The 17911-nt window shown below is 50.2% G+C and overlaps 1 protein-coding gene across 1 annotated transcript in view; it reads right to left on the reverse strand.

The window, feature by feature from the left end:
* Positions 1-2497: 2497 nt before the first annotated feature.
* Positions 2498-17911, reverse strand: part of ZCWPW2 (zinc finger CW-type and PWWP domain containing 2) — a 107659-nt gene continuing 92245 nt past the window's right edge. The window contains exon 9 of the mRNA XM_075921989.1: positions 2498-2917. Coding sequence (XP_075778104.1) covers positions 2744-2917 — 174 coding nt within the window. The 3' untranslated portion in view covers positions 2498-2743. The remainder of the gene's footprint in view (positions 2918-17911) is intronic.

The raw sequence follows: 17911 nt of genomic DNA on the forward strand, positions 1-17911 counted from the left end.
CTTTTTCATTTTATCTGCGCTCAGATGTAAGAGCCTTTAAACCTTTGTACAAATAAATGCTCCTTTCAGAAAGTTTTATTAAACGGAGATACTGCAGTAGAGTGTTTGGCTTCTTCTTAACCAATAATTTCATTTGTACATCATTAAGAAGGGGATCTTGAGGTGGGACACAGGAGAGCCACACTCACACTCAAAGGAGTGCCAGGAAGTGATAGCTCTCCTTTTAAACATACCTGTGATACTGAATGAAAGTGTAGTCAGATGTTCACCCCCATTCAAGTGGAAGGGGTTAATGGAGGCCTTTGGAGGCCTTTCACATTCTGTCTCAGAAAAGAGATAGGGAGGTGAATCCTCCTAGCAGCCTAGAAAACCTGTGAAGAAAGAAGCCAACTGGAGGGAGACTTCATGGAGAGGCCAATCAGGGCCTAGCAGGTTAATACAAAAGAAGCTGTGGGGCAGAACCGGGTCACTTGCTGCCAGGAACCCGAGGAATGCGAATTGCATTCCTAGCATGCTGCAGCAAGGGTAACACTTGGACAGAGCAGTTGATGGCAGGGACTGGAAAGCAATAAGGAGCTCCTGGCTGGCTGTTGGTGATGCTGACTGAACACCCTGGGAAAAAAGCAAAAAAGGAACTAAGGCCATGGGCAAGTGAAGCAGCATTGAAGAAAGAGGAGACACGGCAACAGGCTGCTATCTACAGAGTCCCTAGGTCAGGACTTGAAGTAGTGGACTGGCTCTGGTCCCTCTCCACATTCACAACTGGGGGAGTGGCTTGACTATTGAACAGTGGTATCAACCCCCAGAATAGGGAAATACAAATGGTGACCTAGCTAAAGGGCCAACTCATGAAGAGGATGATATGGTACTTGGACTGAGGAAGCTCTGAAGATGAAAAAAATTATAGAAGAGGCATCGCCTGGAGAGGGTACACCAGCAAGTAGAGCTAATATCTGTGATAGCCACTGCGGTGAGTGGATCCTGTCATAAAAAGTCTTGCCAATCTCTAAACATGGCTACTGACTGCAATGTGGTCTCGATTAGGCCACCATTTGATGGCCTATGCAATATGCTCTTATAATGCCATCCATCAGAATTTAGACAGATTTGAATTTCACTAAGAAAATCTTTGCAATTCAGAGAAACAGCACTCAGCTTCAATGCCTTTACAAGGAGCCAAATTTCACACTGACTTCACAAGACTGGGAGTGAATAGTTATGAAAAGATCATGGTGTTCAAAATCTAGCAAAATACTCCACTGACCCAGTGCAAGATCCTGTACCTCAGTGATATAGAACTATTAGACAACAGGTTCTTAAAAGTCAGAGATATCAGAACTTCCCGGTGTCTGGATCCCAGATAACCAGAACCCTGGCTTGGCAGTCAAGATGTCTAGCCATCAAAACTGGCTGCAGGTTCTGATCCCATATCCATCTGGACTCAGATCAATATTTGTCAGTCCTGTATTCATGCACAACTTGGCGGGGGGGGGGGGGGGGGGGGCTTATATTGGTTAGGAGTTATTTGAGGGGGTTGGTACTTGCCAGATTTGGATCCAGGTTTTTCAGCCCCCAATGCAGGCTTGGCTGCCAGATCAGGATCTTTTCTGTGGATACAGATCCTTTGGAAACTGACTTCAGTAGCCAGAATGCCACTTTAAGCATATAACTAGGTTTCATGGGCCAACAAGCAAGGGGCCAGTCTGGGATGCTGCTTCCTGGAGCAGAGATGTGAGTCTATGGAACACTCTTCAGAACAGACACAGGACTTATTCAGTGCCAACTTACTGGACTGGGCATGAGGAGCTCCCCAATCAGTGGGGTGTGAGAGGTGACTGAACTTGCTCCCATAGGTCTTGATAAACCCCATGCCAGATAAACATCTCCTCTTTTTTTTAAAAAGAAAAATTTGACTAAGCAACAGACTACCTCTAAATACATTTTGCCTCAAAAGAGAAAAGAGAAAGAAAATAAATGCTGATGAGGGAAGCATTGAGGACACTGTGTTCAATCTGAGTTTTCTGTATCTATATGGTTAGAAAAGAACCGGGGAACAGTTGGGGCCATTTGCCCTTTTATCTCCTCAGAATTTTTCAAGATGGGAGGGGTTACTGGCCCCAATAAACATTCCTTCCAGAAGGTTCTGGAAGTTCCTGCTGTAAGCTTCTTGGTTCCACAAATGTGAATATCCAGAGGCCACTTAAAAAAGAAAGAAGTATTCTTAGAACAGTATGCATTATGCAGCCTTCACAGATGTGTTACCAAGGGGTGAATTTGAGCTGCATAGAATACAATGGGCATTACACAGGCAGTGCAAAGGACTAACAAACTCTATCAATGTTTCCTATTAGACAAAGACATGTAATTAAGATTATAAGACTGAAACGCAATTTATGACTACTTAAATCAATTCTTTCTGGAAATGTGAAGATCCACCGTCTTGCCAAAATGTCTCCAAAATTCAAGATGTGTTCAGAATCAATACACCAAACTTGTCTGCTTTTATTTTTAAATCTAGTTTTCAGCTATTTAACATAACAAAATATTCCATGTAAATAGCAACAAAATTATAAATGGGTATTTACTTAAAATCTCTCCTAGCAACTTGGAAATATATTTTAACTTGTTTAGCAATGTTATCAGGTAACTTTTAGCATTCAATTAAAATAATTACCTTTATAACTATGTAAATTATTCACACATGAATCTATGACTAAACGGGAAAGGTTCTATTTTTTAAGTTCTACAAGCTATCTTTGAGTTCAGCCATTAAAGAATCTATTTCTTTAAACTTGTCAGTTATGTTCTCAATACACTCTCCAGCCCTGAAAGCTATCCCATCAATAATAATACAGTCCTCTTTGGTGTAGTTTTCCATTGGGCTTCCTTCAGTACTCTCTGTGCTGCATTTAGTTACCTGAAAAGCAAATATGCATTCTCTAGATGCATTACATTAAACTTAAAAACAACATTAAACAATATTGTTACCAAGTTCAGTCAGCAAGTCAATCCATAATCAAAATATATGCAAAACTCTCACCACAAACAATCAAAGTGTGAATATGCCTGGACATTTTTCTGTACAGGCAGTCCCCGACTTACGCGGATCCGACTTACGTCGGATCCGCAGTTACGAACGGGGCTGCCCCGGAGGACACGGACTGCGGGACCTCGCGGTCCTGCCACCCGTGTACTCCGGGGCTTTCTCAGCGTCTCCCTGGTCTGCAGACCAGGAAGACGCGGAGCAAAGCCGCGGGGGGGCTCGGGCAGCGAGGCAGCCCAGGCATGCCTGGGCTGCTCCGCTGCCGGCTTCCCCGAGGCTTTGCTCCCCGTCTCCCTGGCAGACCAGGGAGACGGGGAGCAAAGCCGCGGAGGACCCAGGTGGCGGGACCGCAGTGCATCTCGGTCCGCCGCCCGCGTCTTCCTGGTCTGCTGGGGTGGGGGTGGGGGGGCGCAGCTAGTACGCCCCCCCCCCAGCAGACTAGGCTTTTCTCCAGACGCCTGTGGCAGAGCAGCTGGGGCGCTGCCAGTTGGTCCCGCAGCGCCGCTCTGGGTGCTACTGGACCAACCCGGCAGCACCCCAGCTGCTCTGCCCTAGGCGTCCTAATTCAGCCGCTGCTGGTCAGTTTCAGCAGCGGCTGAATCAGGATGCCTGGGGCAGAGCAGATGGGGTGCTGCTGGGTTGGTCCAGTAGCGCCGAGGAGCGGCGCTACTGGAGCAACCCAGCAGCACCCCAGCTGCTCTGCCCCAGGGGTCCCCAAGTCAGCTTCTGCTGAAACTGACCAGCGCTGACTACAGGAAGCCCGAGGCAGTGTTGCTCTACCCCGGGGTTCCTGGAATCAGCTGCTGATCAGTTTCAGCAGCAGCTGACTTGGGGATGCCTGGGGTTCTTAAGTTGATTCTGTATGTAAGTCAGAACTGGCGGTCAGTTTCAGCAGCAGCTGAATCTGGACGCCAGTTCCGACTTACATACAGATTCAACTTAAGAACAAACCTACAGTCCCTATCTTGTACGTAACCCGGGGACTGCCTGTAAATGTAAAGCATCTGCAGGAATATTGTAGTAGGTCTAAATGGACAGTATTCATAAACTGGAGATATAAATCTATAGCATTCCAGTAGGCCATGCAGGTCTGGGTAGACCCTGCTGATGCACAGTAAAAGTTCCCTAGTTCCTTTCACATACTGCTGCTTCAAATCACAGCACATCAATGTATTCGGGGAAAGTTTTAGTACCCTTAGACACTTAGTGCTATAAATTTACACCACAGCTTACTGCACAGTAAGTCCTTCTGTAGATGTGCCAATAGTAAAGCAAAATCTCTTCTATATACAGGCAGTCCCCGGGTTACGTACAAGATAGGGACTGTAGGTTTGTTCTTAAGTTGAATTTGTATGTAAGTCGGAACTGGTACATATTGTAGGGGAAACTCTAGTCAAACATTTTTTTTAGTTTTGGATAGCATAGGGAAAGGTTAACTCCCCTCTAATGTTTGTTTTGCTGTCTGTTCCCCTGTTCAGAAGATTTCACATCTATTTCTGTCCCTGTGACAAACTCAGGACTAAAGGAGTAACTCATCAAATACCAAACAGCTCTGCACCATGCTTTGAGCTAATAGCTTTATTTCCACACACCACCCAGGGTTCTAGGAGGAGGGTCCTTTTTTTGCTAACACAATGAGGCCACGCACTTTGTTTGTTTTGGTGGAGTCTTTGTTTGCCCAGGGAGCCCAGCATGTACAGGGGGAGGAGGGGCGGAGAGGCTGCTTTTGTCTGCTGTTCGGCAGCCTGTTGCTCAGGGGAGGGGGCAGCCTGTTGCTGACGGGGGGGGGGGACGTGCAGGCTGCGAGGCCGCGGGGGGGGGGGCAGCGGGTGTGGGGAGGCACTTTTCCTCTGCCCGGCAGCTCTGCGGGATCCCTGTCCCTGCAGCCAGCTGCTGCTGCAGGCAGAAGCCAGTTGGAGCCGGCGGGCCAGAGGAGCCGGCCCGAAGAGGAGGAGGAGGTGGATTCTAGGACCCAGGTGAGCGAGCCCCGGGGATGCTGCTGTGTTCCGGGAGCCTGGCATGTATAGAGGGGAGGAGGGGCAGAGAGGCTGCTTTTGTCTGCTGTTCCGCAGCCTGTTGCTCAGGGGAGGGGGCAGCCTGTTGCTGGCAGGGGGGTGGGGGGGCGTGCAGGCGGCGAGGCTGCGGGGGGGCAGCGGGCGTGGGGAGGCACTTTTCCTCTGCCCGGCAGCTCTGCGGGACCCCAGTCGGAGCCGGCCCGAGGAGGAGGAGGATCCTAGGACCCAGGTGAGCGAGCCCCGGGAATGCTGCTGCGCATGTGCGGGAGTTGCCTCACCCCGTTCGTATCTAGGGATCCGACATAAGTCGGATCCACGTAAGTCGGGGACTGCCTGTATTGTCATTTTACTGAGATTTTAATATGTGAAGCTTAAATGTAAAAACCACTTTCTACCAAGAATACTGTAAAATGTATCTCAAACCAAAAGGAAACAATGCTATCCTGCACTATGCAAGGATAGATTATCAAACCATGGACAAAGATCAGCAAATTAATGTGGGTGCCAGGATATTGCCTGCACAGCATTTTCCTCAACTGCAGATACCCCAGAACTCTCTCTAAGTCTTAGACACTATGGTTCTTTAAGCAAATTAAAGAAGTAGAATAGTGGAGTGAGAAATTTTGCTTCACTTATCCAGAGTATGTCATTCTGGGTAGAGATATGGATCCATACATTCAACAGTGATGGGTTCTATAGTCTCCATGTTATTGGAGGTGGAGTCAGGTGTTTTGATTGACTGAATTTACTTTCTAGCTAACTTTTTACACAGACTAGCCCCTCCAGAAAGCTTCTTCCAAAGCTGTTATCATAGGTAAATAAAACACTTTTGCACATAGCAAAAATCTGTCCAACAACTAAGAAGGAGAACTGTTTAATTCAGTGGTCACCAACCAGTAGATCGGGATCTACTGGTAGATCTTGTAAGCTCTGACGGAATCCTAACTGGTTTGACCAAGAGGCTATCAAGTGCCAGCACTTCAGCTGCCCCTTCCCCCACTGCTGCATATCACCTGCCCTTTGCCTTGGAGCTGTCCCCTCAGGAGCCTCTTGCTTTCTGCAGGGAAGGTGGAAGAGGGGTGCTGATGTCAAGGTGCCCCCCTCTCCCGCTCTGTATCCTTACTAGAGCAGAGACGTGGCACAACAGGACTTGGGATGGAGTTTGCTGGCTGCTTTTGGGAGTGCTCAAGGGCCAGGTCAGGGATAAGCCTGCTTTAGCACCAATGCACCACCACCCAGGAGCCACCTGAGATAAGCAATGCCCATCTGGAGCCCACATCCTGAAACCCTATCCCATCATAAATCCCCTCCTGCACCACAAGCTCCTGTCTTAGCCCTAAGCACCCCTGCATCCAAATGCCCTCCCAGAGACGGCACCTAGAACACCCTCCAGCAACCCAACTGCCTTCCACAAGCTCAGCTCAGAGCTCCCCTCACTCTCCAAATCCCTTAACCCAAGACCAAAACCTGCAGTCCAAACCTCTGCCCCAGCCTGGTGAAAGTGAGGGAGAATGGGGGAGGGAGGAAGGACAGAGTGAGTAGGGGTGGGGCCTCAGAGAAAGCACACAAAGGAGGCAGGGCAACTGTATTTGGGTTTGAGGTAAATCTTGGATTGCAATTAAATTCAAAAGTGATCTTGTGATTACAAAGGTTGGAGACTACTGGTCTAATCTAACAAAAGCACATAAAATGGGTTAAGCCCCAATGGTTGTTGATGAAATGTAAGAGTATTGTCATCCATCAGTTCTCCCTAAAAAGAGAGACAATACAACATTACTGAGCAATCTCCTCCAAAAAGAAAGAGATGAAAATATAGAGGGTGAGAGGAATTTATGGACCCATCTCTCTACCCAGAACAAAAATTTCCAGGTAAGTGTAATAGATTTCCTCATTCTCGCTTTGAGAGATGGTTTCATAAATTCAGTAGTCATGCAATTTTTGTAATACTATAAACCTACCCTGATCATTACCAATTGTTGGGCTGGCTAAGAGCCACATCTTAGAAAACCCTTCTGCCAGAATCTACTTCACCTAACTGAAGTTTATTAGCCTTACAGAAATTAGCCAATGTATTCAGGGACACTCAAGATTGCTGCCTTGCAAAACTGTTCATATATTGCGCTGGACTGAACCACTCATGAAGATGCCATTTCATTCATAGAATGGGCTTTAATTCGCCTTACATTCCTTGGGAAATCTGCCCTCTTCCAATTATACCTTGCTATGAAGGACTGGGAAGCTTTCTGTCACTTAGGCGCTGTCTAGACTATATGCCTCTGCTGACAGAGGAATGTAAATTAGACTAACCGACATAGCGTATGTCTACACTACAAAGTTAATTTGAACTAACGGACGTTAGTTCAAATTAACTTTGATAGGCGCTACACTAGCGCTCCGCTAGTTTGAACTTAATTCTACGAACTAGGTAAACCTCATTCTACGAGGACTAAGCCTAGTTCGAACTTACTAGTTTGAATTAAGGGGTGTGTAGCCCCTTAATTCGAACTAGTGGGAGGCTAGCTCTCCCCAGCTTTCCCTGGTGGCCACTCTGGCCAACACCAGGGAAACTCTATTGCCCCCCTCCCGGCCCCGGACCCCTTAAAGGGGCACGGGCTGGCTACGGTGCCCGTGCCAGGTGCAAGTGTGCCAGCACCCAGCCAGCAGACCCTGCATCTGGCACGGCTCGAGCCAGCCACCCGATGCCCCCCAGCCCTCCCCCTCTTCCCGGGACTAGGCTGGCGGCTCCCGGGAGCTTGCCCAGGACCGCAAGACGCGGGCACCCGCCTGGTCTAGTGCGGACATCGTGGACCTCGTCCACGACCTCCGCACTAGGCACAGGAAAGTGGCCGTCTAGGGCAAGAGAGCTGCCAGTTTGGCCACGCAGGAGCAGGTGTGCATGAAAATCAAGGTGGTCCACTGAGACCCCCGACCCTGAGCCCTGAGCTTACAATGGCCGTACTGGGTCAGACCAAAGGTCCATCTAGCCCAGTAGCCTGTCTGCCGACAGCGGCCAACCCTAGGGACCCTGGAGGGGATGGACCGAAGACAGTGACCAAGCCATTTGTCACGTGCCATCCATCTCCAGCCTTCCACAAACTTTGGGCAGGGACACCACTCCTACCCCGGGCTAATAGCACTCCATGGACCCAACCTCCATGACTTGATCTCACTTCTCTTTAAACTCTGTTCTAGTTGTAGCCTTCACAGCCTCCTGCAGCAAGGAGTTCCACAGGTTGACTCTTTGCTTTGTGAAGAACAACTTTCATAGAATCATAGAATCACAGGACTGGAAGGGACCTCGAGAGGTCATCGAGTCCAGCCCCCAGCCCTCAAGGCAGGACCAAGCTCCATCTACACCATCCCTGACAGATGTCTATCTAACCTGTTCTAAAATATCTCCAGAGAGGGAGATTCCACCACCTCCCTTGGCAATTTATTCCAATATTTGACCACCCTGACAGTTAGGTAAGTGTAATAGATTAATGTCCAATCTAAACCTCCCTTGCTGCACTTTAAGCCCATTACTCCTTGTCCTGTCCTCAGAAACCAAGAGGAACAAATTTTCTCCTTTCTCCTTGTGACACCCTTTTAGATATTTGAAAACCGCTATCATGTCCCCCCTTAATCTTCTTTTTTCCAAACTAAACTAGCCCAGTTCATGAAGCCTGGCTTCATAGGTCATGTTCTCTAGACCTTTACTCATTCTTGTCGCTCTTCCCTGTACCCTTTCCAATTTCTCCACATCTTTCTTGAAATGTGGCGCCCAGAACTGGACACAGTACTCCAGCTGAGGCCTAACTAGTGCAGAGTAGAGCGGCAGAATGACTTCACGAGTTTTGCTTACAACACACCTGTTGATACAACCTAGAATCATATTTGCTTTTTTTGCAACAGCATCACACTGTTGACTCATATTTAACTTGTGGTCCACTATGACCCCTAGATCCCTTTCCGCCATGCTCCTTCCTAGACAGTCGCTTCCCATCTTGTATGTATGGAACTGATTGTTCCTTCCTAAGTGGAGCACTTTGCATTTCTCTTTATTAAACTTCATCCTGTTTACCTCTGACCATTTCTCTAACTTGCTACGGTCATTTTGAATTATGTCCCTATCCTCCAAAGAAGTTGCAACCCCACCCAGTTTGGTATCATCTGCAAACTTAATAAGCGTACTCTCTATCCCAATATCTACATCATTGATGAAGATATTGAACAGTACGGGTCCCAAAACAGACCCTTATGGAACTCCACTTGTTATCCCTTTCCAGCAGGATTTAGCACCGTTACCAACAACTCTCTGACTACGGTTATCCAGCCAATTGTGCACCCACCTTATCGTGGCCCTATCTAAGTTATATTTGCCTAGTTTATCAATAAGAATATCATGCGAGACCGTATCAAATGCCTTACTAAAGTTTCTGTTACTAGTTTGAAGCCTGCTACACATTCCTTTCCTTTGGTGTCCTCTAGTCCTTCTATTATGGGAACTAATGAAGAACTTTTCTTGATGCACCCTCTCCACCACCACTCATGCTTTTATAGACCTCTATCCTATCCCCTCTCAGTCTCCTCTTTTCTAAACTGAAAAGTCCCAGTCTCTTTAGCCTCTCTTCATATGGGACCTGTTCAAACCCCCTGATCATTTTAGTTGCCCTCCCCTCTCCCACCCTCTCTCTTCCCCTCTCCCACCTCCTTTTCCCACTCTCCCCGAGTTTAGTTCAATAAAGAGAGATTCTATTTTTGACCACGTGTCCTTTATTTTGTACATCAGGAAGGGGGTCTAGGGAAGGGTAAGTGGAAGGAGGTGAGGGAGGAATGAGGTACAAGCCCGCGATGGGGAGGACTGGGCTGGCTCTGCAGGCTTCTGGGGGTGGAAGCTCTCCTGCAGCCCCCCAATTGCCCCCTCTCCCCAGATGGCAGCCTGCGGCTAGTGCAGCCGGGCTGATGGCCGAGTGCTGTGATGTGCCCAGTGTGGGCACTCAGGGCACTCCAAGCCAGGACTGCTTTGCAAGCGGGGAACCCCTGAGAACTGTCTGTCCGGGGTGGGGGTCGGGTCCCTTTAAGCACAGCCCTCGGCTAGCCTGAGGCAGCAGCTCCACGCTCTAAGTCCTCATCTGATGCCCTGCCGGCATTGCTTCCGGCCATCCTTAACCCCGGTTCAGGGTCCACTTAATGTGGACATGCTAGTTCGAATTAGCAAAACGCTAATTCGAACTAGTTTTTTAGTCTGGATCCGTTAGTTCGAATTAGCTTAGTTCAAATTAACTAATTCAAACTAAGTTAGTTCGAATTAGCGCTGTAGTATAGACATACCCATAGTCAGTGAAGCAGGGATTTAAATATCCCCCGTTTCATTAAAATAAAAATCGCCGCCATGCTGTGCAAGCTCAGCTGATCGTCGGCACAGCATGGCAGTCAAGATGCGGATCGGTTGACAGGGAACGCCTTTTTCGACTGCTCCCTTATGCCTTGTGAAATGAGGTTTACAGGAGCGGTCGACAAAGGCATTCCTTGTCGACCGATCCGCGACTTGACTGCTGCGCTGTGCCAACTATCAGCTGAGATGGCACAGCACAGAGGCCATTTTTATTTTAATGAAGAGGGGGATATTTAAATCCCTTCTTCATTGACTATGTCGGGTAGTCTAATTTACATTCTTCTGTAGGTAGAGGCATGTCGTCTAGACATATTCTAAGGTACATTGTATATTACAATAAACAAAGTGGAAGATTGACTTAAGGATTTTATACTGTAAACAAACATCTTAATTTATCTTCTAGACATCTAGGTGTGTCAAATACTTTCTTTTGGATTGGGAAAAAAGAGGAGAGCAAAATCTCCTGGGATTAGGAGACAAAGAAAATTATCTCAGGAATGAATGCTGGGTCTGTCTGTCAAACCACCCTTCCATTATAGGAAAAACAATAATTTTGAGTAAAGAAATAGAAAGGTCCTAATACCCTTCCTGTGGGTGTTATCGACACTAGAAAGATGGCCTTAATTGTCAGGAAATATAGTGTCACTTCGAAGAGTTGGTCAAAAATTGAACTTCCCCTTCCCCCCAATAGGATTTAATATTAGAAAAGATCCCACGGAGCTATCTCAAAAAGGAAGAAGATCTGACTGGGACATGAGCATTGATTATTTATTTGTTTATTTATTTTTCATTTGTTATTATGGGGTCAGATAAGTTGACCCTTAGCTGCCAGAACTCAGGCTATAACCAATGCCTGAGATATAAGTGAGTTTACAATAGCTCCAGAGACAGACCAGTATTCTGTAAGAATTTGAGCTGCAATTTAACTAGTGCTAATCCTATTGTGTATCTTTCTGATGAGCATCAAAAATCAAATCTTCTCCATATTACAGTCTGAACCTCTCTTGTCCAGGACTCTCTGACCCAGCAACATTGTGGTCCGGTAGGAACACGGATATTGCTTGACCGGAGAGCCCCTGGACTAGAGAGCTGAGTGACGACGTGTTGGCATAAGCAGCAGCCCTGGGACAGCGGAGCCGTGGCAGCCCTGTCAGCCCAGGACAGCGGAGCCACAGCAGCTCTGGTGGCCTGGAACAGGGGAGCTTGCAGCAGCTCCAGTGGCCCGGATGTGGCCAGACAGCCCGCCTCCATCACATCCATCTTATTTGCCTTCCTGAAGCATACAGGACAGAGAAGGAGCAATAAAATCAGCATAGTCTATGCTGGCTCATCTGATCCTGAGAAGCTGAAACATAGATATGAGGAGAGATCAGGATATGTGAGACTGCCACCGGCTGGCACCTATGTTGATTCGAACACACACACAGTCCCTGAGAGGAATTTCCCACTGAGAAAACAATGTCCAGTACTTCAAAATTTAATCACCTCAAATCTCTCTTACAAGTGTAAATTAAGTTCACAACTCCCTTGTAAGAACTGGTCTCACAGCAGACAGACCAGCATCAATTGGCATTACAGATAAGAAAGAGAAATACGTGACCCCATAAGTATATAAGATGGGCCCAGCACACACTCACTTTGAGTGTCATTCTACCCTCTACCTGCTGGTCGGGTTAGGTGTTTGACCTCCCGAGGTTCTATGGGGACGCCCACCTCGTATTTTCGTCTTTCCTAGGAATTGAGGGACCGGCCCTGGCCTGACATGCTGGAGTCGAGAGGCACAGAAGGGGGTAAAAATGGTACCTGGATGTGGTCCTCTGTCTTAAGTGTACACATAGCAAGAGTAAGCTGTTACTTGGTACCATTATTTCTATTTTTCTATCTTTATCTTCTTTGTAACCATTTTAAGACCTATATTTTGCTAATAGTTAAGAAATAGAATAATAGCCATTGCAACCATATGATTTATAAGCTTCCTCAATAAACCTGTAACTGTTTAAGCTTTAACCTGCCTCCTTCAGTTGCTGTAACAGAACCAAGCACAATTTAAAAGAACTTCAGCCGGTCTAAAGGGACAGTTATAGGAAGAGCTTGGGCGTTTGGATCTGTGTCACTCCCAGGTGACAGGATCCACTGGGGCATCTTTCAGTCTTTCCTCAAGGCTGCCCGCTGCGAAGGTATTATGAAATTCTAGCAGCTGAAATCTAAGATGTAATAAGCTCTTCCTATATAACGGGGCGTCTGTTGGCCTGCTGGCCACCCTCTGCGATGGGACCCCGGTCCTAGCAGTAAAGGCACGGACGTTAAACCTTTTCTTGGAAACATACACACACACACTGCCCTGACCGTCGGCTGACACCGGAGCAGCACAGCTGACCAGAGTAGCAGAGTGGCAGCAGCTCCAGCAGCCCAGGATAGTGGAGCCCCAGCATCCAAGGCAGCCCAAAACAGCAGAGTGCAGCAGCTCTGATGCCCCAATGCCTGGTGGCTCTGGAGATTTAAGAACTGCTAAAACTGCTTCACAGTCTCTGCAGAGAGCTAATTCTGTCAATAAAATTTTGAACATGGGTTCTTTTTTTCTACATTAGATGCTTTGTCTTCACTGAGTTTACCATTCCATTCTTGCAGCCTTAAGCATGTTTGCCAGAATGGAACTGCAAGAGACAGTTCAATCTGAGCCCACTGGAAAATATTTTCAGGTATTTTCTGTCTCTTTAACCTCGTTCCCTTTTTGATCTCTTATTGCTGAACGCTCATGGAAGATACCTCAACAGCAGTCTTATACAGAATAGACTTGAAAAACGGTATGGGGATCCTCTAAGACTATGGTGTCTGTGACGGGGCGGGACCCACATACCCTGGTGAAGCGGGCCCACCCCGCACTGACCCCGTGATCGCCCTGTCACTCCTGGGAGCGGCGCAGGGCTCGGTAGGAGCGTGCGCGCCTTGTAGCGCGGCGGCGGCTCAGCTGAGCGGCAGTGCGGAGGGCACCGCAAGGGAGCTGTCAGCAGGAGGTGAGGGGGGGGCGGAGTCACAGGGGCTGACGTCAGACGACGGCGGTGACGTCAGACGTCCCCGCCGCAGCTGCGGCGGGGAGTTTAAAATGGAGGAACGGAGGAGCCGAGGAGGGAGGGGGTGTGAGGAGGAGGAAAGAATAGGGGAAGCCAAGGCAAGCCAAGTGGGGTGGAAGTAGCCCAGGGCAGGGCAAGGAGCCGGCGCACCGGTGGGTTGAGGGTCGTTACCCCTCCGGTGGGACAGGTGCTGGAGAGTCTGTCCTTAGGGCCCTGGGCTGGGGTCCGGGAGAGAGGGTGGGCCCGGACTCCCCTCCCCGCAGTTCCGTGGCTGCAGGCGTACCAACACGGGAAAAAGGGGACTGTGACTAAGGGTATGTCTACACTACCCCGCTAGTTCGAACTAGCGGGGTAATGTATGCATACCGCACTTGCTAATGAAGCCCGGGATTTGAATTTCCCGGGCTTCATTAGCATAAGCGGGGAGCCGCCATTTTTAAATCCCCGCTGCTTCGAACCCCGTGTAGCGCGGCTACACGGGGCTCGAACTAGGTAGTTCGGACTAGGGTGCCTATTCCGAACTACCGGTACACCTCGTTCCATCAAGAAGAGGAGGGGGAGCGGGACGAACCCCCACACGTGGTGGAGAATGTGGGTAAGATGAACCCCTAGACAAAGGGGGTGTAAAAAAAATCGGGGAAAAAGGGGGGGGTGTAGGTAGCACTACAAACTGGTGGATACTGAAGTAAAGGAAAGGGCCCCCAGGCAAACATGGAGGCGTCAGACATGTTTAAGTGGTTAACAGAAAACCAACGGCAGCAGCACCAACAGCAGACGGCCCTCCTGCAACAGCTGGCAGTACAGCACCAGGATCAACAGCGGCAGCTCCTCACCGAGGTGGCAGACCAGTTTCAGGCGAACCAAGAGCGGTGGGTGAGACAATGGGGGGGTTCTGGGACGAGGACATCCCGGGGGGCAGGGCGACGAGGTGGTGGAAGGGGGGGCCCTGGCCCAGTTGCCAGTAAGGTTGGCCAAGATGGGGCCCTTAGACAACCCCGAAGCGTTCTTGGTCACCTTCGAACGGGTGGCCACAGCCGCCCGGTGGCCAAAGCAACATTGGGCAACGATTCTAGCTCCCTACCTCACGGGCCCAGCTCAGTTGGCCTATCGGAGCCTAGATCCACGTGAAGCCCTACATTATTTTAAAGTAAAAGAGGCTATACTGGACCAGTTAGGGGTTACACCAGAGTCCTATCGCCAAAGGTTTAGGCAGGAAAAGTACCCTCCCGGAGCAAGACCCCGGGCCGTGGCCCAAAGGTTGAGAGAAGCCGGCTGGCGCTGGCTGGAGCCAGAACAGCAGACCGGGCCTCAGGTGGCCGAGAAGGTAGTCTTGGAGCAGTTTATCAATATCTTGCCAGGGGGGGCCAACGGTGGGTCCGCTGCCACCATCCCGCATTGTTAAACGAGGCGGTTACCCTTATGGAGGATTTTTTGGCGGCAGAGGGAGGAGAAGGGGGGAGTGGAAGCCGGAAGGAACCCGCAGCAGGGCAGGGCAGAGGGGGGGTGCAACCCTCCTCACGCTTTGGGGAGAGGGCCGTGGGGGGAACCCCCCCCCGGATCCCCCCAGCCCCGGCAGGAGGTGACTGGCCCCGGTATGGAGCAGACCTACAGTGGCGGAGCCCATGCCACGTCCCCCACCTCGAGAGATTCGGAAGGAGAGCTCAACTCCGGCGCGAGCCCCAACGGGAGGGTGCTACCAGTGCGGACAAGAGAGACACTTCCGACGCGACTGCCCTTATATGGATTGCTCCTACGGGCAGGTAAGGGTGGGCCCAGACACGGGGGAAGCTCAAGGACATGGGAGGATCTTGAGGGAAATAGAGGTAGAGGGTCAGGCGGTCACCGCTCTCGTGGATTCAGGATGTGGCCAGACCCTGGTCTGAGCGGATCTAGTGGAAAGGGGGGGTCCTAGAGGGCCCCCGGTAATGGTCCAGTGCGTGCATGGGCAAGTGGAATTGTACCCCATGACGTGGGTACACCTCAGGGATGGGACGCAAGAAGGGTGGGCCTACGTAGCCCTCGTCCCAGGGTTGGTGTATCCTGTCCTGTCAGGACGAGATTGGAAGGGTTTTGAGCGAGCCCTGCGGGAATGGCCGGGGCAAAAAGCTGCAGCAGGGACTGTAGCCCTCACGGCTGACCCGAAAAACACCCACGAAGGAGGGGGTGTGGGGGCGGAGCAAGAAGAGACAGAGGAGGGGGTAGATTGGCCCTCAGATTTTGTGAGAGAACAGAGGGAGGACCCCCTGCTACAGCAGGCATGGGAACAGGCCGCCGGGGATAAGGGGGAAAGCGATAACCCCCGAGGGGCTTTAACCTACCCCCGGTTCGAGATACAGGGCGACAGATTATACCGGGTCATTGAGGGAAAGGAGGAAGGAGAAATAATCACCCAGCTATTAGTACCGGGCAAACGCCACTGGCGCCTATTAGAGCTAGAGCACAGTAATCCGTGGGCTGGCCATTTGGGGTATGAAAAAACCATCCGCCATCTGCTTCAACGATTTTACTGGCCAGGAATTTACTGCGCCACGAAGGACTTTTGTGATTCTTGCCCAGAGTGTCAGAAGACCAGCGTGGGGCATGTACTGCGGGCACCTCTGGTGCCGCTGCCCGTGGTGAGGGTCCCTTTCCAGAGGATTGCTACAGACTTGGTAGGTCCCCTGGAGCGAACGAGGAACCGATGCCAGTACATCTTGGTAGTCATCGACTACGCAACCCGGTACCCGGAGGCAGTATCCCTACACAATATCACAGCCGCCACGGTGGCGGAGGAACTGGTCAAGATCTTCGCGAGGGTGGGCCTACCGGAGGAAATCCTTACCGACCAGGGGACGAACTTCACCTCCACCTTGATGAAGGAATTATGCCGTCTATTTCGGGTCAAGGCGTTGAGGACCTCCGTATATCATCCACAAACGGACGGACTGGTCGAAAGATTTAATCGAACACTCAAGGGTATGCTCAGAAAGTTCGCCCAGGAGGAACCGAATGCATGGGACCAAGCCCTGCCGCCCCTCATGTTTGCGGTAAGAGAGGTGCCACAGGCCTCTATGGGGTTCTCCCCCTTTGAGTTGTTATACGGCAGGCAACCACGGGGGATTTTAGACGTAATTCGGGAAACCTGGGAGGAACAAGCTATCCAAGCCGTAGGGACAGTACCCTATATCCTTAGGTTGCGGGAAAGACTACAGCGGGTGGGGGAATTTGTGAAGCAGAATCTCCTTGAGGCACAGGGTCAACAAACGCAGTATTATGATAGGAAGGCACGGCTGCGTACGTTCCAGCCCGGCGATAGGTTTCTGCTCCTACTGCCGGAACAGACTTCCAAGCTGTTGGCCCATTGGCAGGGCCCCTTTGAGATAATTCGTAGAGTAGAGGAGGTGAACTACGAAATCAGAATGCCAGGGAAGTGGAAGGCCACCAACATTTATCATGTTAACCTCCTGAAAGGATGGCAGGCGAGGGAGAGCTTGATGGGAGTCACGGTGGGGGGCTGGACAGGAGTTTCAGGTGGGCCAAGAATTAGCAGTAGAACAGCGAGGGGAACACCTAAGTGAGTTAGCTGCGTTTCCGCAGGTTCTTACCGACGCCCTGGGACAAACGGAGGTCACTCGCCACCATATACGGACCAAACCGGGATGTACGGTCTGTGACCCGGTGTGACCCCTCCCTCGGAAGTTGTGGCCGACGGTCTGGGAAGAAGTGAACAAGATGCGGAGGTGGGGTGTAGTGGAGGAGTCGCACAGTGCTTGGAGGAGCCCCATCGTGTTGGTCCCGAAAGCTGACGGCACCATTCGATTTTGTATCGACTTTCGAAAAGTCAACGCGGTATCCCAGTTTGACGTGTATCCGATGCCCCGTGTTGATGAGCTACTAGAGAGGCTGGGAACGGCGAAGTACTTGTCCACCCTCGACCTGGCCAAGGGATATTGGCAAATACCGCTGACCATGGAATCCCGGGAAAGAACGGCCTTTTCGACACCCTTTGGCCTGTACCAATTTGTAAGGCTGCCCTTCGGGCTCCAAGGGGCAGCAGCCACCTTCCAACGCCTAATGGACAAAGTGCTACACCCCCACGAGACGTATGCCGCCGCCTATATAGATGACATAATCATTTATAGTACGACCTGGCCCGAACACCTAAAACGTGTGAGGGCCGTACTGACGTCATTAAGAGAGGCAGGATTAACGGCCAACCCCTCCAAATGCCATTTTGACCAGCAGGAGGTTTCCTACTTGGGCTACATGGTCGGTGGGGGCAGAATCCGACCCCAAGTAAGTAAAATCGAGGCGCTGCGAGATTATCCGGCCCCGAACACAATAGGGTTGGGGGGCTATTACCGCCGGTTCGTGCCCAACTTTTCAACGCTGGCTGCCCTGTTGACGGACCTCACGCAGGAAGCAG

Source organism: Pelodiscus sinensis, chromosome 2 (assembly GCF_049634645.1).
Source record: "Pelodiscus sinensis isolate JC-2024 chromosome 2, ASM4963464v1, whole genome shotgun sequence".
Lineage (NCBI taxonomy): Eukaryota > Metazoa > Chordata > Testudines > Trionychidae > Pelodiscus > Pelodiscus sinensis.